The sequence below is a fragment of the Notothenia coriiceps genome, unplaced genomic scaffold (genome assembly GCF_000735185.1).
Source record: "Notothenia coriiceps isolate Sejong01 unplaced genomic scaffold, NC01 NC01_scaffold00000312, whole genome shotgun sequence".
NCBI lineage: Eukaryota > Metazoa > Chordata > Actinopteri > Perciformes > Nototheniidae > Notothenia > Notothenia coriiceps.
In genome coordinates this window covers 8,921-33,201 of record NW_011333013.1, presented here as the reverse complement: position 1 = coordinate 33,201, position 24,281 = coordinate 8,921, and the positions used below count along the sequence as shown (strand labels likewise).

General features: G+C 40.6%; 3 protein-coding genes across 4 annotated transcripts in view; 2 read left to right on the top strand and 1 right to left on the bottom strand.

Annotated features, from left to right (window-relative positions):
• The window catches only part of LOC104941600 (sodium/potassium transporting ATPase interacting 4), a 73,428-nt gene extending 70,837 nt beyond the window's left edge, over window positions 1–2,591 (top strand). The window contains exon 11 of the mRNA XM_010766730.1: window positions 193–2,591. Within this exon, the coding sequence (XP_010765032.1) occupies window positions 193–202 (10 nt within the window). The 3' untranslated portion in view covers window positions 203–2,591. The remainder of the gene's footprint in view (window positions 1–192) is intronic.
• Window positions 2,592–2,677: 86 nt separating this feature from the next.
• birc7 (baculoviral IAP repeat containing 7) lies at window positions 2,678–7,062 on the bottom strand. The gene is made up of 7 exons (XM_010766719.1): window positions 6,570–7,062; window positions 5,903–6,002; window positions 5,646–5,727; window positions 5,454–5,499; window positions 3,841–4,050; window positions 3,198–3,263; window positions 2,678–3,019 (listed from the first exon to the last, which is right to left on the bottom strand). The coding sequence occupies exons 1-7, from the start codon at window positions 7,060–7,062 to the stop codon at window positions 2,820–2,822; spliced, it is 1,197 nt and encodes a 398-aa protein (XP_010765021.1). The 3' UTR covers window positions 2,678–2,819.
• Window positions 7,063–9,463: 2,401 nt separating this feature from the next.
• ythdf1 (YTH N6-methyladenosine RNA binding protein F1) lies at window positions 9,464–16,225 on the top strand. 2 transcript variants are annotated; one of them, XM_010766577.1, is made up of 6 exons: window positions 9,464–9,905; window positions 10,662–10,686; window positions 12,552–12,631; window positions 12,862–14,496; window positions 14,675–14,719; window positions 14,939–16,225. In XM_010766577.1, the coding sequence occupies exons 1-6, from the start codon at window positions 9,879–9,881 to the stop codon at window positions 14,963–14,965; spliced, it is 1,839 nt and encodes a 612-aa protein (XP_010764879.1). In that variant the 5' UTR covers window positions 9,464–9,878; the 3' UTR covers window positions 14,966–16,225. The 2 variants fall into 2 exon arrangements, with proteins under 2 accessions (XP_010764879.1, XP_010764872.1); XM_010766570.1 differs by having other exon boundaries at window positions 12,862–14,505.
• Window positions 16,226–24,281: the final 8,056 nt, after the last annotated feature.

Sequence of the window (24,281 nt, the reverse complement as noted above, 5' to 3'; positions counted from 1 at the left end):
ATATTTTATTAGCTTCTTGACAGTTTAATCAGCTCCGTCTCTAATGGGAGAGAGGACGTTTTCTTCTCCCCCAATCTACCGGGAGTTATATCCAGGAGACATTTTTCAAGGGGGAATTTGTGTGTTTGACTGTGAGTTGCCCAACAACCGCTTACTCTCTTCTTTCTCTTCCCATGTTTCTGTTCTCTGCAGGTCTCCGTAAATAAGAGAGCGTCCAGCGGGGAGGTGACACAGCAAATTCCCACGGAGACAAAATGGCTGTTGTGACACAAACATCCCAATTCACTCGGGCACACCAGACATTCCTCCCCTTTCTTCATTTCAGTTCTTTAAAACATGTCATTTACTGGTCTACTGCCCAGAAAAACCAACAATTCTCAGTCAGGCTCCATTGTTTTCCAGGGAGGGATGAAGGGTTACGGGAAGGGAGAGATTTCGGTGAAACAAAGCCTCATATTGTGTAATATGTAATGGGAACTATCAATCTTATTCTGTGAGTTCTCTGCTGAGGTTCCATTGCTGTGACCTTCCTATAGTGGTCTAATACTCCCCAAGACTGTAAAGAGCATATAAATACATTATGTGTGTAATCAGAGACTGTCCAGCGTTCCCAGTCTGTGGTGCTGTGTCTTAGAGGACTCTGTGATTTAGCATGTTACTGCTGGTTTGGCTCAGATCTTGGCCAGAGGGCTGAATTACAGTGTAGCCCGTGGAATGAGCCATTGTGCGCTGCCTGTTTACTTTAGGCCAGGATCTATGTGCATAAATACACAAGCAAAGCAGGAAGAGGCAGGGGAGAGGTAGAGGGAGGGAAGGGAACAAAAGCACCAAGCCTACAGGGGCATCTGTCAAAAATAGAAAATGTAAATAATGAAACGAGAAGGGGGAAGATTTGGGGGACTTAGAGTTTGAAATGTGAATTATGATGAATGCAAGAGCGTTTAAGAGATGTTCAAACAAAAGGAAGGCCATGTGAGTCTTGCTTTTATTTCTGGCATCTTATTGTGACTATTTTCAACCAACAGCCACTACAGTATTTCTCAAGAGTATGGTGATAAAAGAAAGCTTTGTTTTCACTTTGCTTCTTCTCCTCTATCTATTGACACATTGAGCGGCTGACAGACAGTCAAGAAAAGGTTGCACCACATATTTTAACTGTAATAAAACAATAGAAATGCTTTTACTTTTCACGTGCATACTGGAACGTTGATTTGAATGGTTATGGCCTGTCAGTTGAACAGTGTTGATTCTCAGTGCTGATAGTCTCATTTGTGATTGTTTTATAGCATGTTTTTTTACAGGGTTTGTATTGTAAGTATGTGTATAGCATATTAAGTCATGACGAAATTGCAAAACTGATGTCTTAAACTGGCTCTGTATATGCTGGTTAAATAGCAACTCAAAGTTTCTGCTGAGTAGTTTCTTCCTCAGATTAATTGTATTCTGACCAAGCTATGTTACACATTTATATTTAGGCAAATGTGGGTCATAACTACTATACTGATTGGTAGCACTTTTTGTTGTTAATAGCAGATATTTTAGAAGTAAAGTCGGATCCCTGTTGCCTTACTGGCTGTGTGAATCACTACTGCTCTCTGGTGTTCAAAGAGTGTATGTACAAGTTGCAAGGCTGCTGCATATCTGCTACAGGGTCCATAAATCCCCATGTTTTGTCTTAAAAATTATAATTTTCTATCTGCAGATTACAGTTAATTTTACAATAGTATGTTTTTTTGTAATTGCCATGTTGGAGGAGGTGACTCTCAAACCTATTGTTTTAGTGTTACACTTGGTCCTTTTCCTTATCATTCAGGTCAGGATCAATTGTTGTCTACCAGATTTAATTGCAAAACATTTTTGTCCGATTTCAATATTTCTTGGTGCTATGTTTGAAATGTTTTGCTTAGCATTTTTGGGGGGGGGAATCAAAAGATTTCTGAACAAAGGAGTTCATTCTGTCGTCAGTCTTTTTTTTTTGTCAGCACCTAAAAATATCTCGCTGTGTGTCAGATTCCTCTGTGATACTAGATGTTTTTCACTGCCAGATGACAGTCCACAAACTGTTATGATTCTTAAATCTGACCTCTTTTGCCATCTAATTTCAGACTAATGAGTGACCTAACTTGATTTAATTTGTCACCCCTCTATTGGCAAGATGCAATAATCCATGTCTTGTTTATGTCTCTAAGGTTTACCTGGTAGGCTTACTGGTGTGTGGGTTAGTGAAAACACAAAGCACCTCATATTGTAACATAATCAGTATTAGTAGTAAATGCTACTATGTAAAAACTAGTCTTCCTCTCAGTGCAATACAGCCTCTTCCTAAACCCCGGTGACTGGAATTAGTTGAGACCTGGTATGGGTTTGTGTGTATGTGCTAGTCTCCACTGAAAACGTTTCCACCTGTTTGTAGATAATTCTTTTTCTTTGTATATGAAGTGGAAAACATATTTTTTTGTTTCTCTCTCTTCTATTTTGTGTCCTGTGATGCCACACCCCATGTGACCTGATTGTGTAATCCTATTTATCCAGAACTGTGCTTTGTGCTCCTGTAAATAGATGTTTGTTAATAAAAGAATGTGCTCTTTTAATTATATGTGTCATTCAGTAGATGTGTTGTGCATTTAAAAAGTGTTCTTGGTAAAGTACATAAATAATAATACATACTCATATTGAACAGCTTTAAATTTTTATTATAGAAAACGATCTGCAAACTCTGACCGGAAATAATCATTTTTTTTCATCACTAGTAGGTCAAATTAATACAGATTTAGACCACTCATGCAACACCTGTAAAACAGCATTTTATCTATACAGCGTTAGGACATGAAAGCACGAACGCTGCCTCTAATCACCGCTCTGCAGATTGGACAGTGACGCAGGCTGGCAGCGCAGTCCCCGCAAACCACCAAATGACCACAGGGGATGAAGACGATGGACACCAGTTTGTCCATGCACACCTTACAGGTCCGCTCCTCCTGCAGCTGTCTCAGTAGCTCCTCAGGGCTCGGGTCCTTTACTGTTCGAGAAACCACAAACAACAGGTCAGATGAGCTTTATATTACACACATAATATTTACCAGCCAAGTGTTGCATCTGCAAAGCAATCAAATGTCAGCAACATATTGAAAAGTGTTACAAGCTCAAAAGTTTCTTATTTTCCTGCAAATCATACAGCCTAGGCTTTGACCTCTGACCTTGCTCTCTGACGCGTGTTTGAGTCCTCACAAGTCCAGCACTGGAGCCCTGCACAGTATCTGTCTCTGAAGGACAAAATGTGAAAGAGAAAACTGTCCATTGTAACATTGATGTTTACGTCATGTTATTGCTTATATGAAAATGGTCAAACAGATTGTATTTGAAGGTGACAATGGAAAATTACAGCGCTTCCGCATGTATTAAGATAATTGTTATTATTGTATTAAGATTTTGGTAAAACTAACAATATATCATTGTAAAAATACTTTAGTACAAGCTACAGTCTTCCATTTAAGAAAAGCATCATTCAACTGTTCAACCCTAAAGTATCAAAAGTAACTCCAACTACTGAAGACTCATTAATTTGTAAAACATCCAGCCTGAACCTAAATAAATGGAGATCAGAAGTCATAAACGTTGGAAACCACTGGCTTAATATTTAACAATGTTCTCTATTTTAGGTCATGTTAAATATTTAATCCGAATGAATGTCAATCAAAACATACAATATTTTCCTCTGAATTTTAGCGGAGTACAAGTAAAATAAAGTAGCATAAAATGGAAATACTCAAGTAAAGTACAAGTATCCCAGAAATATAAATACTTGAGTATATTAGTTTATGTCTTCCCACTGCCTGTTACCTCTGCTCTGTAGGCCCCTCTGTCTGTCCTCCTGCTCTGCCTGCAGCACGTCAGTGACCAGGTCGGACACAGAGGTGTAGTGCTGACCGGACAGAAGGTACTTGGTCTGCACCAGACTCTCCACCAGGCTTGCCTCAAAGCCCATCTGCAGCACAGTCTGCACCACAGGAGAGAGCATGGCCGAGGACCCTCCCAGACCCCCGACCACATCTGGGACATGAGAGGGGGGGAAGAGGTGAGGAAGACACAAGCAGTGACCAGCCACAGAGGACAAAACATCTACATATCGACTCCATGTTACATTAAAGGGGACCTATCTTGCAAAATGCACTATGTGATGTCTTTTATACATAAATATGTGTCCCCGGTGCGTCGGGGAACTCACGCAGCGTCAGAAAATAAAACCCTCTCTCTTTTCCTCCGTACCCAAATCTTTTAAAAACAGGGGTACAACGAGCGGATACAGATTTGCTGCCGATCTGACGTCAAATCGGCAGCGGACCCACAGAAAATTGCTCAGAAACAATGCCTGACGTGTTTTGGACGTAATCTCGCCTTTGTTTACATTAGCAAGCCTCGTTAAAACTCAGAGCTAACCTGTACTGTAGGGCACATGTTTAAAAAGCAGGAAATAAAAAAAGGAACTCACCTTGTGATAAACCCGCAAGAGAAAAAGCATTTGAGCTCCATACTGTTTCAGAAATAATCTTTTATGTGGTTTAGAACAGGATGGTGTTTTATCACAGCAGAATTTAACTTTATCTCCGGTAGAATTCTGATCAGGCATTAGCTCTGCCTTCTCTTTTTTTTTTTTTTAAGCTAAGGACCCAAAATCCTCGTTTCTCTAACAAGGCGGCAAAAGAGGGGTATGAACAGTATGAGGCATGGCTACAATGGGTGATTTGTTTGGTATTTTAAGCAAAAAACTTCACAGACATGTTTTGTATAGGTATGGCCCTACAATATATTTTTCCAATATAGCATAATAGGTCCACTTTAACTATAGGGACATTTACATGGGGAAACATAAGATGTAATGACAAATGGTGCATCTACTTGTACCTTAACATTTTAAACCACTTGCCTTTGGTGTACACATGCTGAAATAGATTATAATTGTTATCCTACATTTTATGGTAACCACGGGCTACAGATGGTTTCTAGGCTATAGGCTACTACAATCGTATAGCAAACATTAGCTGTAGTTATTTCATTTGCAGCAGCGTCTCAAAGAAAAGTAATGGACCTACTTTATTTCAAAGAGTAAGAGTCTAATTACATATTTTAAGCACTGCTGTGGTGTATGTATGCTTTGTCAACCTTCTTTGATCAACCTTGTGCCAGATTAATTGAATCAACTGGTTGCAGCATTTATTTATTTCTGCTTCCACAACCTGCAATGCTCCCATCAATGTTTACTCTATCTCTATTCTTTTGCGTGAACAAGCAATAGTTGATGTTGACACTTTGATTCTTTGCACCACTGGCTGCACAAAGATAATTATTGGTGTCAGAGCAGTCTGCTATCTTGTTATCCAGTCTGCTTAGTGGGAATATACATTGTTGGTAAATACCCAGCATTCCTTGCTTTTTTTAAATGTCATTTGACTTACCATTTCTGGATCCAATATCTCTGCCTGTAGGAGTCTGTGATCCAACCTAGAAAAGTAAAGTGACCATGTTTTTTATTCATTGGTCAAAGTCAAAGTCGGCAATTACAAAAGATACCATTTATGAATGTGTGATTATAATGTCTGCACTACCAGACTTTATTCTGAACAGATAGGAGGGATGAAAGCTCTCACCACAGTCTCACCCAGATGGAAATGAGCATCCTGTATGTTGCTGATATACTCCCTTCCTCTCGCCTGGATTAAAAACTCACATCTGAGAAATATAAAGACACTGTTTTATAATCTGCTGAAGCATTAAAGCAGAACACAAAACCAAAACGTTACACTGCTTTTATATTGAGAAGACATTTTCCTTTGCCAGTGCAAAGATTGGCAAGTAATGCATTGAACTGATTTCTTTATCTGTGTGTTATAAGTCCTGCTGTTACCGTGGGAACCACTTGGCATGCTCCTGCCAGGGGTCGTCTCCTGCCTCCCAGTTCCTCAGCCCTCCGTCACAGTAGAAGCATTTCACATTGTCACCGTGGCCTGTAGGGGTAAACAGCAATGCCGTGAGAGGAGTCTAATGACACTAACAATTTAACACAGACCATCTCTTTACACTCCTTTAGTCTTAAATTCACAAAAACATCGCTATATACGTCAGATTGTAAAAGGAATCAATATCGTCCAAGAACTGAAACCTATAATGTGACAATAGGGTGAATTAACTCCTCTTTGACCGTCGCAAAAAAACAAAAACAATATGAGCTTCACAAAAGCACAATTCATTATAGGGTTACTTTATGTATTGTACTATTTTGTATTGGTTTTCACAATATTGTGCCCACTCTGTGAGTTGCCTGAAGCTGTGGAAGCCCTACTTCTTTAACAGCCCCAGCTCTGTCCAGCTTGTTCTGTCCACAACATCATGACTCAGCAGGCCAATTGTACCATGAACTCTCTCACAAAGAGAGGTCGCTCTAGCAGTGACTGGGACAACGCTGAATCTTTCACTCAAATGTTCTCATGGACACTCAAATGCTGGTAAATGTTAAGACATTAAAGAAGTATGATATACTTTTATTTAAACGTAATAGTGAGACAATGGTATACCTGTGTAGAAGAATCCTGCTCTGGCAAGAATATCTGGTTGGACTGAGGCATCTGTGGGCCAGTTGTGGAAAGTAGTGTGCCGGGAATCCTCTGCCTCCATCTCTGGGTACACCGCCTGTCCAGATGTGCCCTGTTCATCCATAGTCATCCTCTGGAGTTGGCTCATAAGTTGGCCATCCACGGAGTCAGAGGATCCGACTAGGAGAGCAATATTCCCCACAGATCGACCCAGTATGAAACTGCAAGTGGGGAAATGCCTCTTGTGTTCTTCGGCCGGGAAGTCCCCATGTACCCAACATCTTAAAATCCCTCCACAGCAGAAACATTGGACTTTATCCCCGGGGCCTTGAAAGAAAAAGCCCGCCTTGGCCAGCTCTCCAGATGTGACAGGAGCATCTGCTGGCCAGTTCTGAAAAGTTTGAAGTCTCGCCCCTTCTCTCCGCATCTGAGGCTCCTCAAGGATGTGCAGTGTAGTACTCCTGTCATCCGTCATTCTGTTGCTTGTAAGTTTTCCTTTCTCTTCTTGTCCTGTGCCAGTCATTCCTATTGCGGTCCATAGTGGTGCCCGCACTGAAGGTGAGTATAGCACAACAGCTGAAATAATATGATCAGCTGTGGGGGCCTGCACCTACAGGAGACTGCTTTCCAGAAAAGCCACCAAATGCCAGAATGTATGCTCATTGATCCTTGAATGGATGAAAGCGTGAACATGCCATGGGGCTCCGCCTCCTAGTAAAAACATGTGAAGCATTTCAGAAGAATACTATAGCCTTACAACTAATATGATTATTAAAAGGGATGTTACTTTACTTTTATTTAAAATGTTGTTAAGCACAATGTGTTAACTTTATAGCCTACAACTCAATGAAAGAAACCTATAACTTTTACAATTGAAGCAAAAATTGGCTGGTTGTCCTGTATCCCATAGTTGTTGAATATTATTGTCTACAATGGATCGGTGGTTGTGTCCTCTATGGCCTACACTACAGGAAGTAGAAATCCTTTGCTCTTGAGTTTGTGTGAATAAGTGATGATTAAGGAGTTAAGTGAGTTAAACAGATAAAATAATAAGCTGTGCGGTTATACTTGATTCTGAGGCTATATAACTTACAGGGTCAGGGAACACCCATGTAACCTTTTTTAATGTGATGTGTTGTCTTTTAGAAAGCTTTTTTTGGAAGACATAAAAAAGTATATTGAATATTGTTGGCTAAAATGTTTGCAATTCAGGATTACACTTGAAATAGCCAGACTTGAGTCAAAACACAAGTTACACAAAATGGCGAATTACCTGCTCTAATACTGTCAATATTGTGAGTAGAAAAATTCAGAAAATGACCACTTGTAAACATTAGGATATAGGTTTGACCTTTGGCAGAGTTTAAAGAGTTGGTGGGTTCATCATTGCTGCCTCCTGGTGGTAACAGAGAGTAATAACTACATTCATTTAATGAGGGTTAGAACCAAATCAGTTCATTATACACTACTAGACATGACGAAATCACCACGAGAAAATATTTTTCAGTGGAAGATTCAACCCGTTAAGTACTACATCCACTGTCTAACTTACACAATAAATAAACAGTCAAATGTCCAGTATAAATTCGAGAAAGTAGCCTAGATTGTTATCCGTGATTTTCTGTCTTTCTCAGTTGAGTCACCTACCAAAAAAACTGAAAACTGGTATTTGACCAATTTTGAATATGGTGTATTAAAATTTGGATTTTAACTTAAAAAGAATGTGCTTTGGTTTTAGGTGCACATTAAGAGGAACTTAACTAGACATCAACACATCAAAAGCATAAATAAATACAAACATTAATCAGATACTTTAAAATAGCATACTATAACAAGTATATTCTGTAGGCTAAAATATGACGATTTAGTGAAGGATTTTCAAAAATATTAAATGTGTGCCACAGTTCACAGTAAAGAGAGAAGATGTATTTGAGTGCTGCCACATATACTTTGCGATGCTAAAGTTGACTTTTTCCTTTTCCTACTTTGTATCATTTTTCCATTCCAGTAAGTCTCACATGAGCACTGTGCTGGGTTAAAACATGGTTAAAACACATCTGCTTTAGAGGCCCTGTAGAAAAAAACAGTCTGCTGATAGCACCCCAGGCGTTGTTTGCAGATAGATTGCAGAAAATAGCAAAGTAAAGAAAACAATTCTAATTCACTAGTCATGTTTGAAGTTTGCTGGGTTTATTTTCATTATCTTGGTATTATCTTAATCACAGACATAAGTGGAAGAAGTACTCATATCTTGCACTTTAGTGAAGTAGAAATACTAGTGTAGGAATACTCTGGGACAAGTAAATGTAAAATGTTTCTCAACTAAAAGTACTAAAGTATTAGCATTGAAATATACTTCAAATATCAAAAGTAAAAGTATTCATTATGCAGATTGGCCCTTTTCAGAATACTATACACTTATGTTTATAATGATTATTGATGCATTAATGTGTTTATCACAGAGCAAATGTGCAGCTATGTTTAATCACTTTCTGCTGAGTAGCTTGTGGATTTACTCCAGGTGTAACTAAAGTCTTATTTCAGTATTTATTATATTTCCCATTATGAATCCAAACCTGAATCCTAACTTTAGGTATAAATACATGTAGTATGTAGTAAAACTTGTAAAGGTAGAATATTAACCTCTGAATTGTAGTGGGGTAGAAATACAAAGTCGCACACAATTTAAATGCTAAATAAAGCACTAGTGTCTCAAAGTTGTACTCAAGTACAGTACTTGAGTAAATGTACTTAGTTACTTTACACCACTGATTACAGATAAGAGCTTCTCTCACTTTGATAAATAGAAAGAAAGCTTCAAAGTTGAGCCACCCCGCGGGGAGAGACGTGAACTGCAGCGGCGGCTCAAAGCCCGGATGGAGGAGCAGCCATTGGGGAAGTGTACAGGGCTTAACGTAACTGAGGAGGGCTCTCTCTCTCTGGAATAATAAAGACAAAGTAAAAGACGACCGAGGGCAGAAATATCCAAGCTCTGAAAGCTCCAATCGGCGATACATAACGTTTACTTGAAAACCAGTAACCGGACTTGACTGATTTTTGGACACAAGTCTCCTAGGCGACAGACTTGAAGTGTGGAAGTTGGGGATACGAGCACACAGCGGAAAATATACAGCTGAGCCTGCGCTACAACTGCTAGCCACACGCTAAGCGGCACAGCTAGCCACGGAGCTAACTGTAACTGAGCTGTGAACTTGCTTTCTAAATCACGGGGCTTGAAATCCAGTCACAAGCGCAGGCTCTGTGAGAATCCAGGGACTTGCTTAATGAATTATGTCTGCCACAAGCATTGACCCTCAGGTAGGAAAAACGATGTACATTGCCTGTAAAAAAAGCTTGCAAGCTAGCTACCCGCTGACGATTTACTGGGCTATGACTATCGCTCGGAAGTGCTAGCTTAGCCACCAACGTTGGCCGGTGCATGCAGCTAGCTGGTTAGCTACATTCCGTTAAAAAGGTTAAATGTGTTTGATAGACGTTGGAGAATAATGACATGCAGTTAAGTGTTAGCAAAAAATGCATATTTTACTTAGACCAAATGTTTGTAACGCCAACGTAGCTGGAAAAAACTCAGCACCTATGGCATAAAAACCTGAAGCTATGGTTAACATAATGAAACGGGTTCAAGATAACGTTACTCATTCAGATAATCTTCAACTTTTGTATTGAAGGTGGTACAATCACCGGTATTATTTCAAGAGTGATCCAGCTAACTAAGTAAAAAGCTGCATTCGTGCTATTGGCGTCTAAAAGGCCATTTTAAAACGGCTAGCGTTAGTTACGATAGCTAGCAAAGTTGTGCTTGATTTGACCAAAGTTGCAAATCAAATATGGCTTTTAACTAATGTAGCAAACGGTAAGTATCTTCATCTTTAACTGAAGAGTAACCTTAGGTAATTATTTGTTTGCATTGCTTCTCTTCGTGAGGTAGTCGTAATGTTCATATTCTGAGCCATACATTGTTAACATTAGCGGCTGCACGTATGGAAAATCTCAATTTACTTAAATGAACCATGTCTCCTTTTTCCCCCTTTTTATCATCCTACATTTATGCAGAGATCAAAGGGACAAGCATCTAAAGGTGAGTTGTTGTGTCACAGATGACTGAATTTGTTTGGATATATAGTCTGGGTACACATTCCCTGACTAAATCAGCATTACATACAGTACACCAGCATTATGTGGAGTCTTTAGCCGTCTGTGATTTACTCTACTGTCAAGATTAAAATCTTTGGAACATCATTTGATATAATCTGCTGGCGCAAATGATTCTACAAATAAAATGGTTTATGGGTGATGAATTAAAGCTCAGAAGCTTGGAGAGGTAACTCAAGCTTAATTATAAAAATGCCAACTCTATTACAATGAAATAATCTAAAAGTCACTAAATCTAGCTAGAAAGTATCCAAGTTAGCGACACTGATGTCACTAGGACATCTTTTTGACAGAGCCACAGATACCATTTGATTTTTTAGTTATTGATTGCGGTCAGGTAGTTAAAAGTATTTCAATGATAACATGTTTCTAATACACATTACCCAGCTAAGTTTTGATGAGCTATCATCTGTTCATTTGTTATTCAGCAGAAATTGAAGCATACATTTTCAGACTTTATTGGGAATATGTTTTGCATAAGTGTGATATTAACAATCTCGAGATCAGGGGTTTAAATGTTGGGTGGCGACATACTGTAAGACCCATTGAAGGACAGCGTCCGCCATTTCAAAGGTCTGATGATTTTTAGGGAGAATATGCTCTCAGTTTACCAAAAGTATTCATCTTGTGGCTCCTCCTGTCTTGCATTTCCAAGTGTCCTTTAGCAAAGACAAAGTTTTCTCCTTAATTGCCAGGCCATTGCCTCCCAGAGCATCCCCGCCACCATTGGTGTATTAAGTTGTGTTTGATTGGTAGAAATAGTCTGGTAAGGCAGAAAGGTACTACTGTATATAAATGTAATCCATTTACCATTCTGCTTATGCTCAGTTTTCCTTGCACACTTCTGATGCAATCTATTGATGCAATCTCTACTCTTTTTCCAGTCATATAATTGTTTAAGGCAATCTTTAATCTGCTGCTTGAGTATAACACGTTTAACCCCTGTATCTTTGAAAGTTGTGAATAAAGGTTTGTGATTTTGTATTGCAGAAAAATGAAGCTTGGAATCTAGTGGACATTTCCTTTAAAGCATAATCGACTTTGCCAAATTGCCACTGTCCATGCTTTTTTTTAGGATATTTAAATGATATTCCCCAAAACGCTGGTCCTGTCTTGATTCTTAGCCTGTAAAGGTACTGGATTGAGCACCTCCTAGTCCTACAGTTGTCCAGTCTCAGTCTTCCCTCAATGCCACCAGCAACCCCAGCTGTACATATTATTTTAGTAGTAATTCATTGTTGTCACTTCCTCACTAACGACAGTATTTGCAGTGCTGTAACAGTGCTGTTATGGCCTTTTCATTGTTTTTATGATGTTAAAGTCATCTTGGATTTACTGCATTTGGTGAAGTGACCGGCAGGTCTTGACTTCGCTTCACCTGCAGGCCTGGCTGGCAGCAGGCCACGGGCTGATTCACCTCCACCATAAGCTTTGCTTGACATGGCTCAGGGATTTGACATGTTTTGGAGCACATGGACATAGAGGGGCTGACAAGTTTGAATACTTTATCTGTGAATTACTCATTAGATAGATGAGGATTATAATTATAATGTGTGTGCTGTGTTGAAGCTGACAATGCTTTTTTTTAATAGCATAATAATTGTAACCATTCAAATCTGTCACAACTTTATATCTAAAACTGGCAAGTTTGGCCTTTTGAAACAAACTGTTCAACTCAACAGGTCGTAGATAGTTAAATATGGGTTAATTCAGTTATAAAACAAATCTGTCTTAAAAACTGAACATGTATATTTAAATGTACCTTCATGTAATGTTATTTTGTCTTTGCAGTGCAAAATGGTTCACTGCATCAAAAGGAGAATGTCCATGAAAATGACTTTGAGCCGTACCTCACTAGTCAATCAACTCAGGTAAAACTCAATATCCCTATCTTAAGACATTTTAGAAAATAAGATATAAGAAAATATTATTGTTTTTTCTTAAATATCCAATATCAATGTGTCCTTCTAATCAGATGGCATTAAGTTAGTCTCATGTTGAGTGAAAAGAGAGTTTTGTTTCACTAATGGATCTGATTTTGAAAATTAAACTCTTGAGTCACATGTTAATGCTGTGGCTTTGCTGACCTTTATTCATCCAGAACAACAGCTACCAGTCCATCACCGACCCTTATCTGTCCAGCTACTACGCCCCCTCCATTGGATTTCCGTATCCCCTCAGTGAGGCTCCCTGGTCTACAGGTGGGGACCCCCCTATTCCGTACCTCACCCCCTATGGAGCCTTGAGTAATGGAGACCATCACTTCATGCCAGACACGGTGTTTGGCCAGCCGGGTGGCCTAGGAAGCAGCATCTACCCCCACAGGTTTAATTTTTTCCCTGAAAATCCTGCCTTCTCTGCCTGGGGCACAAGTGGCACCCAGGGCCAGCAGACTCAGAGTTCAGCCTACGGAGGAAGCTACAGCTACCCCCCCAGCTCCCTGGGGGGCACCCTGGTGCCTGATGGTCAGACGGGCTTTCACAGTGACACCCTCAACAAAGCCCCCGGTATGAACAGCCTGGAGCAAGGTATGATTGGCTTGAAGATCGGAGGGGATGTCACTGGCCAGGGCTCAGGAGTCAAGGCTGTGGGATCTGTGATCGGTGGCCCTGTAGTGGCAGCCACAGGGAACGGGGCCACACCTATTGGAATGCCACCCCCCAAACCCACCTCCTGGGCAGCCATTGCCAGCAAGCCCGCCAAGCCGCAGCAGATGAAAGCGAAGGTGAAGCCAGGAATGCAAGGTCCAGGAGGAGCTCTTCCCCCTCCACCCATCAAACACAACATGAACATCGGGACCTGGGAGAAGGGCCCGGTGACTAAAGTAGCCACAGCTCCAATGCAGCATCAGCAGCCTCTCGGCATGCCTCATGGCATGCAGCCTCAAGGCCACATGCAGCAGGGACCCATGCACCACCCTGCCCAGTCCATGGTGCAGCCCCAGATGCAGCAGATGACCTTACAGCACCACCATCACCAGCACCACCAGCCACCACCCCAGCCCTACCAAAACCACACCCAGCCCCCACAACCCCAGACCCGTTGGGTTGCCCCACGCAACCGTAACCAAGGCTACGGGCAGGGCGGCCCTGGCCATGATGGTAGTGGTGTTATGGGTATGGTTGGTGGTGGGCACGGTGGCCCCCCAACTTGCCCTAGCCAGGGACCTGGTGCAGAGTCCCACCCCGTGCTGGATAAGCTGCGTGCCAACCACAGCTACAACCCCAAGGACTTTGAATGGAACCTGAAGAACGGCCGTGTTTTCATCATTAAGAGCTACTCCGAGGACGATATCCACCGCTCCATCAAGTACTCCATCTGGTGCAGCACAGAGCACGGCAACAAGCGGCTGGACTCAGCCTTCCGGGCCATGAATGCTAAAGGCCCCGTGTACCTCCTGTTCAGTGTCAATGGCAGTGGTCATTTCTGCGGTGTGGCAGAGATGCGGTCACCAGTGGACTATGGCACCAGTGCTGGTGTTTGGGCGCAGGACAAGTGGAAGGGCAAGTTTGACGTGGACTGGTTGTTTGTTAAGGACGTGCCTAATAGCCAGCTTCGCCACATCCGCCTGGAGAACAACGACAACAAGCCAGTGACCAACTCCCGCGACACCCAGGAAGTTCCTCTGGAGAAGGCGAAGCAGGTGCTCAAGATCATCGCCACCTACAAACACACCACCTCCATCTTTGATGACTTCTCCCATTATGAGAAGAGGCAGGAGGAGGAGGATGAAGAGGTGGGCCAGGTGGGCACATTAATCTTACTGGGTTAACCTTAAATATACCAAAAATACACATTCTACACCATTGATCAGAAAAACATTATCTATTTCTAGATAGACTTTTTGTTTAACTGTTTTGTGTCTGATAATAATTCTTTTTTTCTCTCTGTTTCTTATTTGCTCCTCTCGACAGACTTTTGAACCTTCCCCTATACCCAACCGCTCTCGGTTGGATCAGGTAAGAACTTGTCATTAAAAAATAATTTTCAGACCGTTATTATTAATTGTGCTTGATTGAGTTGTTCAATCGGTAAGGGTGAAATGTATGTTTTAAGATTTGATCAACACTAAATAATGATATCTAGACCTTATCAGAATGTCCTGCAGCTTGCTGTGCTGGTATGTAAAGTTTTAATGTCTAATATCGTTATGTTTTTCTGCTTCTTTTTTTAAACAGGAGCGCCAAAACAGGAATAAACAATAGAAGACATTTATCCTTGGCTTGATCAACAGTTACACTAGGACTTTTGATTTAAGAGACAGAAGAATATGAAAATGCAACCAAGCCCTTCATTTTTTTCTATTTAATTCTGGTGAATCTCTGCCATTGTCGAGACTTGTGCTTTTTTTTGTCCCATGTACCACCCACTTCTTGTGCAGGGATAACAAGCTGATTTATTGTAACACCTAGGCACCACCACACTCTTTAGTTCAGTTTTTTTTTTTAAAGAAATATTTTTCTTCCCGTTCCATCTCGTACTATTCTCTCACCAGACTGGTTTTCTCTCTCCGGCCCCGGCCCCCACCTCTTTCCAATTGAATCAGGGTTTGACTGCACCATGGAGAAAAATCTGCCACTTTATATTTCAGTACAATCAGGAACCAATGTGTCCTGCCCCTATTTGTCCATTTGGGGGCGACATTGCCATGCTTCAGCGGTTTAACTGTGCCAACAGTGTTGGAGGATCCCAAAGGCCATGTCGGACTTGGCGCTGTGCGATTATACAACTTCAATGGTTTATCTATTTTTAATTCAGATCGACAAAATCTCTATTTTTTGGCTTACTACTGACAATTTTCATTTCAGAAACCTGTTTTCTGGAGCCTTAATGTTTTTTTCTCTAATTATTGGTGACTTTTCAAAAGAACTGCTCAAACAGTGACACTGCTGGAGAAATCAGGGATAGTGTGAAGTCACACGGGACTCGAAACATTTCTGAAAGAGGAATTGCTAAGGCCTCTGGGATAAAGAAATAATGGATGTGTCCTCCACAACCAGAACTCACCATTTTAGTCCAAAATTGTACTATTGACATCCCTCACACCCTTCTGCTTCGCTGTCTTTTTGATGTTTGTCTTGAAGGGGTCTTTTGTATGTTTCGTCAGGAGATTCTGCTTGTGTACGCAACCCAGTCTGAGAGAATTGTCGCACCCACCATTTTAAATTGTTTTATAATCAGAATGATGTAACTGCTACATTGAATTAATTGTTGCTTTGCGTTTTTTGTTTCACAAATGGGGGGGAGGGTACACATGTTTGTCCATTCACCATCATTCTGTCTTAATCCTCTGTTTTTGTTTTTTCTCCCTCAAATTTGGTTTTGCTAGGTCTATCATGTTGGTCGTAATGCTAAGCTTTAACGTAGGAGCCTATATATTCATGGAGAAAGCCTAAAAATGTATAACCTAAAAATTAATGTAACTGATTTACTATCGAGTAAGAAAAAAATAAGAATGAAATGTGGTTTCTGTGTGTTTTTTGGTTGTTGCTAAACTAGTTTGTACAAGATTGAAACCATTGATTATAGAGTACTTTCAGGTTTGTCAACAGAAAAAAAGATTGGATATAAAAACAAATCTAATAAATGTGTGTGTCCATGCAAGGCAAGCTGCAATATAAAAGGTCTGCTAGATATTTTAAAACTATTATCCAACCTGCAGCTTGTCTGTAAGGTGAGAGTGGTGTCGTAAACGGTCATTTTTAAAGGACGGTGTCTCCTTGTGTCCGTCATTTCAGAGCATTCAAAGCCAGAATGCTGTTTTTTAGTGAGTCTTTGATACCAGCCGGTCCTCTTCCCTCCTGAGTTTGTCTGTTCAGTATTTGGTAGCTTGAGGTTATACTCAGCTGCAGGGGATCTGCTAATAGAAAACTCCATGTTCTGGGATCTTTTGGTCTTTCACTGTATTCGTGTTAGACTCGATGTTGCCTCATGGTAACCTGATCAAAAATTCTGATCCCATTTCTCAACTTTCATTTTCAAATATGTGACCTGAAAGAGATAACTCTGACAGTTGTGGCCTATAAGATCATTCACCGTACATTGTTTGGTCTTCAGAGTATATGATGTATTCTGATAGTCAGAAGTTAACCCCGTTATTACATTGAGATGACAGAAGGTCACTCAAGTGTGTGTAGGAACCGTATGCTTCACAGCTGTATTTCCAGATGTGTGAAGCTGCGTTGTATTTTCTTTACATGGCCGGTTAAATCTAGGGATCTGAATTCTAACAAGACCCTTTTTCTCTTCCACCTCTTCTCCTTTTTACCTGCACTAATCAATAGCTAGGTTGATCCAAGCAATACGGTGAACGCCCTCTCACGTGTTTGCCTTCACCGACACCGCTCTCTAACCGGCACAGAGTCAGGGGGAGAAGCTGAAGGACGCCACCGAGTTGCAGCTGCCTTAGCCTCAGGAAGCTTGTACTGGTTGTGTTTATAGTACAGGAATAGAGTGCATGTTGATGTCAGGAGATGTGTGTTGCAAAAGAGGGATGTCAGGTTAGCGAAAGTATATGTATAACACCACAAAAGGATTAATGAAATGACATTTTAAATATCCATTGATTTATCTTATAGACCATAATTGTAGTGGGCATAACTTGTTTGAAAGATCTATCTTGGTTTTCCTTTTTAGAAGAAATCGAGCCTTAATAAACTGTCCATTTAGAAATGACTTTGTCTTGATCTCGTGAATTCCCTGTTGGTTCTCAACAGCCACCCACGGTGACCTTATACAAAGAGAGGGAGCTCTGTAGGGCAGCCCCAGTGCTTAAATGTCACTAAAAGGTTTTTCTCAGCTGGAATTGTTTTCCTCCTGTTGTCTTTTCTCATCATGTTACTACACTTGACTTTACACTGTATCTTTAAGTACTCTTATCAAAGCAGGTCTCTGTTTCCAAGCTGCAGCCTACATCAGAATATGATGGAGCGTACAAATGGAAGAACGGTTAACGGTATTTAAATTGTTTTAAATCAATAGAAATGTGTATGTCCATCATATGTTTGTGCACATTAGCACATATAAGATTTAACATTTTCATTACTTATTTCAAATTTACAGAGGTTTTTCTTTTAAATTACTAAAAAACATCGTTTTAAATATGGGATATTTAGATGTCCTTTACACAGGTTTTTGAGATTGAACATTGTAATATAATAGTTTTGGTTTTAAGGTTTACATATACAAATATATGTTTAAACGCTTTTCAAAGGATTTCCTTCTCTTTCCTTGGCAGGAGCTCTCCATGGTGCTGATTTCTGGGACCTGCTGGTGGGATTTTAAAGTCAAATAATGATGGTAAGAAAAACTGGAGTACAAACACAGCAGGTGATCTTATATAAAATGGTGGTGGAGTTGTACCTGTTTTGAATATGGGTTTAAACAAAAATACACTGAATGCCAAACCATGGTTTTATACGCTTAAAAAAATAGCCTTATCATCTTTGCTACAGATCACCAGCTTGTCATACCAGGTTCAAGTCTTCCTCGCAACATTTAAAAGGTTTTAATTTGCGTTATGTGAAAATAATTAACATGTAGTTCTGCAAATACTGCATATATGGTGCAATGGACATGTAAACATCAAATAATCACAGGAGAATCACAAGCAGAAAACTCAGTGCAACTCAGGCTTTATTTGGTGTCCAATCATTACAAAGTGAAACATGCATTAAACACATTTCACACACAATAAACACGATCACATTCAGAGAAAACAGTGTAAAATATAGATAAACATGACTAACAAAGACCCTATAATGATGTTCGTATTTTGCTAAATGATTGAATTCTTGATTTAAAAGACATATTAAATGCATGTTATTTATAAAAAGATCCTTTTCAGCTCAAATATGGGAACACATGTTCAAGTTACATTGTGAAAAGTTTGGGCGATCAATGCTTAATTAAATACATCTAAAAAATGTTTTGTTGACAATAAATAACCTATAATGCACTGAGTGAAAAAATGATAATACTACTTTGTCCTAATTCTCCTATTTCTGATTTGTTTGGTTATATTTCGTTTTTTGGTTCTTTCTCAAAATATTTGAGAACTGGTTGAAAACCAAAATGCTCTAAGTTTCATTGAACCAGTATTTGATGCAAACCAATTTTGTGGGTGATAACACTTGCTAGAAAACTAATAGCCTATACTTATTTCCTTTTGGTCCTGTCCTAAGGCCTTCACTGGGCTACTGCTCCTCACATGTGGTGTCAGAAGGACGCCTGTAGGTGGCATTGAATCACTGACATGTCTATACGTTGAATGCTTCAGACTAAACACTGCAGGCAGCGTCAGAGTGAAGGCCTGAAGTTGGAGCCACACAGTGAAGGTGTGGTAGACTGTTGGCCTAATAAATGAATAAATGATTATAGTTGATACTACATTTATGTTGACTTCTGTCACGTTTTGTAAAATATCTAACTTTCACAAAAGGGTTTGAATAGACTAGTGACTGTGCACAGCCTACTGAATATGAGGATTTAGCATCAATGCATTAATAAATATATTTCCATGATCACACTTTGCCTGTCTTATTCGCTTGAATAGTATACGTATTGATTATATTTATACTTCAAATTAGATTTACAATCCAATTTATAAATGTATTGACCTCGTGCCTGACCATAATGTTTACTCCGAAGATATGGAAAATATTTTCTTAAAATAAAACAAACATTTCGCCAGGTTAAAATCGTTTTCGAAGATAGGCAACTAAAAATGTAAGCGACTGCCGTAAGATTGGTTAACCCCATAGCCATTGACCATTTGGCAAAAGTCCAATTGTTTTCGTAAACCTGCATCGTTTTCTGTGAGAGGTGTTTTTCACTGTTTGGATAAAACATTGAAAAACAATCATTTCTGACAAAATATAAGATGTTAAAATTAGCTAGTGGTAACCTTTATACATGCTGTAACATCATATCAAAGTACGCATTGCGCTCACCCAGTACAGCAACTACACACACACACACACACACACACACACACACACACACACACACACACACACACACACACACACACACACACACACACACACACACACACACAGTGAGTCACAGTACAGCAGTCAGTTTTATCCTGCTGCTGGTTGCAGCCAGGCCTACTACTAATGCTGCTGATAAAATGTATAAAAACCTGAAGCTGTAGATTCCTCTCTTGGCATTCACCGCGTGCCTTAATTGTATGGACATTAAATCAAGGTCCGCTGTGAACACGCAGAGTGACAACCCTTAAAGAAGCCCCCTCCTCAGCCTGCTGATGGCTGCAGAGTGAAGCCAGAGCCTCAATCCTTCCTGACTTCCACGCGCTCAAACCTGCAGCATCTGCCGCCGTGTAGGACACACACACACGCACACACACGCACACGCACACACACACACAGTATGACTGCGATTTAAGTACAGCTCCCGTGTCCGTGCGCTCGGGCACACACACACACTGGTATAATCTAAAGCCGATTTTGCAACACATTTGCGTGCACACATGCATGTAGACATTTAAATCTAAAACCGATGTATAGCCTACACCAGCAGAAATGCGCGTGACCACATTCTTCCCCTGCTCCTCTTTGGTTTGCTCGCAAATAATTATTGATATCACTGCGCCACGGCTCTGCGTTAAAACCAATCAGCATACAGCCCATAATCGAAGTATTGGAAGACAATATATAAAAAAACACTGTTATTAGCATAGCATTGTAAATCTGGTTGTGCGTCTTTTACCCTCTCTCAGCAGGTTACCTGGCACAGAATGACAGCTGAAGCCACACAGGCTCTCGCTTTGTCCTTTCTTAAAACCACTCAATGTACAACATTAGCCTGACCTGAAACACCAAGACAACAGTGAAAAGAGAAGATAGCAGAGATGGCAGCACGTCACAAAGCTATTTCTTTGAAGTCATACATCCCACTGCGAAGAGTAGGCTACTGTATTTTCCATTCAACTTGGCTTGAATGCAGTTCCCCGAATTGTCCACGATCAACGCCCTCGGACAAAACGCGCGATGCATCTTCTCTCCTCTAATGCAGTTGACAAACTACAAATTTTACATTTGGCTACTGCACATCTGGAGAAAAAAAATGCTAGTCGTTCTTCTATGCACCACACGGGCACTCTAGCGTATCCCTAAAGCTCGATTAGTCGGGAGGCTGATTTTCTCGTGCTAGAGGTGAGAGAAAAAAAGGTTTCTTCGTCTTCAGAAAGGTCCTCTCTCCACCAAAAGCCAGTGGGTTCCTTCTTTTTAATCTGACCCATTTCAGGCACAATCCAGCCCTGGATGCATGCCGCCTCTCTCACTCTGCTCTCTCTCTTTCGGGCTGTGTGATCCACTGTCTCCCGGATTAGAGCGCCCCTCTCTTCCCATCCTAGACAATTGCGAGTCTCTGCTGATTGGGCTTCAGCGCAAAGGATTACATGGGCGCACAATGACGTCATGGCCCGGGGCCCAAGCCCCCCCTCCTCCCCTTCTTCTTCTCCTCACCTCCCCCCATTAAAACCAAATCCTCATCAGCCTCAAATGTCCTTGAAACCACCGGCCTGACTTTCTGTAGCGCGTCATGCATGCATGCACCAGGGCAGACTACTAAGATTAAAGTTGTAGCCAATGGTTGCCATTAACTAACCAATGCAATATTGCAAGCAAGGAAGCCACGGTTATTGCTGTCACTGTCACTTATATACACCTACATATCAACACCTTGAAGCTTTTGCCTTGGCAGGTGCATACGTTTATTGCTGCTATGTTGCAGGCGTGTGTTAAATAAAAGGTGGACAGGTCCAACTGGTACCTGCTCTCTGTGACCACTGTGACACAAACACAAGTCATAGCCCTTGGCCTAAACACTGAAATTATCCTAAAATGTAAAGGTGCCCACAAGTTGAAGGAATTCTACTGCAAATGTAAGTAAGATTTTCTCATTTGGTTGTTGTAAATGTTTTAACTGTTCACATCATCCCTGTTGCAAACATGCCTTTAACAGCTCAGCTTTCTGCGGACGTTTTCTGCAACATCTAAATAGAACAGGATCTAAAGATTAGTGAGTGTAGTCTTCTGAGGCCTGTGATCCCAGATGGTCCGGGCTAAAGCCATATGCTGCTGTAGTGTGCATCATTTCATATTTTGAGTAAAAGCTCAAGATGGAAATATATTATTAATGTAGTGCATTTTTAAGCTACACAGTATGACACATGTACGTTCTGTAATGTATAGCATGCAGCTGCACTGTTGGAGAGAATTCCTTATAGTTTTATGATGTGATCAATTTGAGTAAATATAGTTTATTTGCATTCCCATATCTGACTAAGTAAGTATTTTACCATGGTTTTAAAAGTGTTAACTTGAGATTTTAGTATGACCTATATTTGACCTACATATTGTTTAGCTCTTGCCAATGCATTCCTATATTTAATATTTTCAGAAATGGACTTTCTTAAAAAGTAAGTATTTGGGGTTTCCCTGCCAGGGTTCAAATGCCCATTTCGGTTTCAAATAATTTTCAATTATAATTAAATAATTGTATTTAAAATGTGTTCTTCAATTGACAAACGTGATTTAAGAGACCGGCCCTGTTTCTGCAAGTTGGCCCAAATGTGGGCCTGCAGTCTGCAGCACCTAAATGTGTGTAATTTAATCAACAATTGGTATTTCACCTAAAAAGTTCAGTTATAATCACTCTCAATGTATTCATAAAATGCATTTTAACGCCATTTCAATAAAATCGTACAGGAATATATCGATTTCTGTCCCGGAAGAAAATGTCATTGGATTTTCAAATATTTCTCCCTCCTTCTTGTGTCTACCTCCCACTGTTGGCGGAACAAAGAGATGGAGAGGAGGGACAGTCAGCGGTGTTTAGGATGAAACCGCTGCCATTCACTCTCGATAACTGAGCCATAGACTCGCAAATGTGCTGTTTTTCAAACAAATACAATTATTAACTATTTAACAGGCGTGCCTATTGTCTCATTATAGCCTTTGTCGCAATCTACATCTCAAAACGAGCTTCCTGCATTTACATGAATGCAAGTCAATTGACTAATGCAAGTCATTTGTTAGGCCTATTGGTCTATTGGTTCCCCGTTGGCAGAAATGAGGAAACTGTAATAACCCAGCCTGCAGAGCGACCACCTGCTACAGGAGAAGCGTCCTCAGTCCAAATATAGCCTATACTGATAAATCCACGCTGGCTTGGACTCAAAATCCTTTGTTTTGTCTTACTCTCGTCCTTGCGGGTATCCTCCATCTATGCACACTGTGGCTCCATCACGTCTTCCTTCCATTTTGTGCAACCGCAAGCCTTCGTATTTGCAGAAAACGCAGCGGAAAAAACGCCTAACTTTAGTAGAAATGGCTCTCCGTGTGTCTCCACATGCAGGATGGAGCAGAGAGAGAGAGAGAGAGCGAGCTTGGGAATTGAATTGCGGGAGCTTTTTCTCCCTCCGCCGAGCTGAGCGGCCTCCACATCTTAAGCTGAATGAAGGGGGAGTTGTCCCTGTGCATTACAATGACATTCAGGCCCCATTCATTCAGCCACTGTCTAACGGTCTTTGGACAGCAAATGCACCCCCATCAGGGGGTCGCAGCCCCCTCATTACACCCCCAATCCCAACATGCAGCCCCCTACAATAGCCCAAACAAAAGAGAGAGGAGAGTCGGCCCCAGTTGTGCGGGCTGCGGCCCCTGGACTTTAGAGGTACGCTGGGAAAATATTCCTGTGCATTTGAATTGCTTTAAGGGACGTACCGTAGTATCACAGGATTGGAAGCATTTCAAAATATTTAAATGTTGTTTATAATTGTTAACCAAATGTCTATGCGAAGCTCGGTCATCTGTAGGCCTACTGCAGAAAGCTTGGCTGACCGTTTATAATAAAGTCAGGTGAAGTAACATGCTAAATACGAATCGTTTAACTGTGTTAAAAATGCGCAAACCAAGTTGGCGCACAAACAGCTGACTAGAAACATGGTGCACATATAGAGGTAAGCTGCAGGGTGAGGGGTGAGACTCATACAGGACTGCGTACATCAAACAAATAGAGGAAATCACACGACGGATAGTGTATAGTTAATTTAAAGCAATGTCTAAAACATTTGTATTACCTTTATAATAAAAACATTCACAGAAACTATCGCTGAAAAATGATCAAACCATTACAAAAAACAATTAGAAGAATTTGAATCCTTGTCTCATAAAAAAATGTATTTTTTAAACGTAGCTCTATAACCTAAATGCATCGATCTGGAATCAAACATCAACAGCTCAACTCATACGCTCTCTGTCAAGTATGACAATTAGACCTTTCTGAATGAATTTTAATAATTGATTTTAACATAGCCTACACATAATTATAATACTACACGAAATTATAATCATAATAATAATAGAACAAAACAGTGGATATTGTTGGCGAAAATGTCCCGGTGTGGAAAGTCCACTTTCCCAGGGAAATCATACCGATTTCCGAAATGCTGTTGAAGGCCCGAATAGGCACAGCTGGGCATCTGCTTATGGG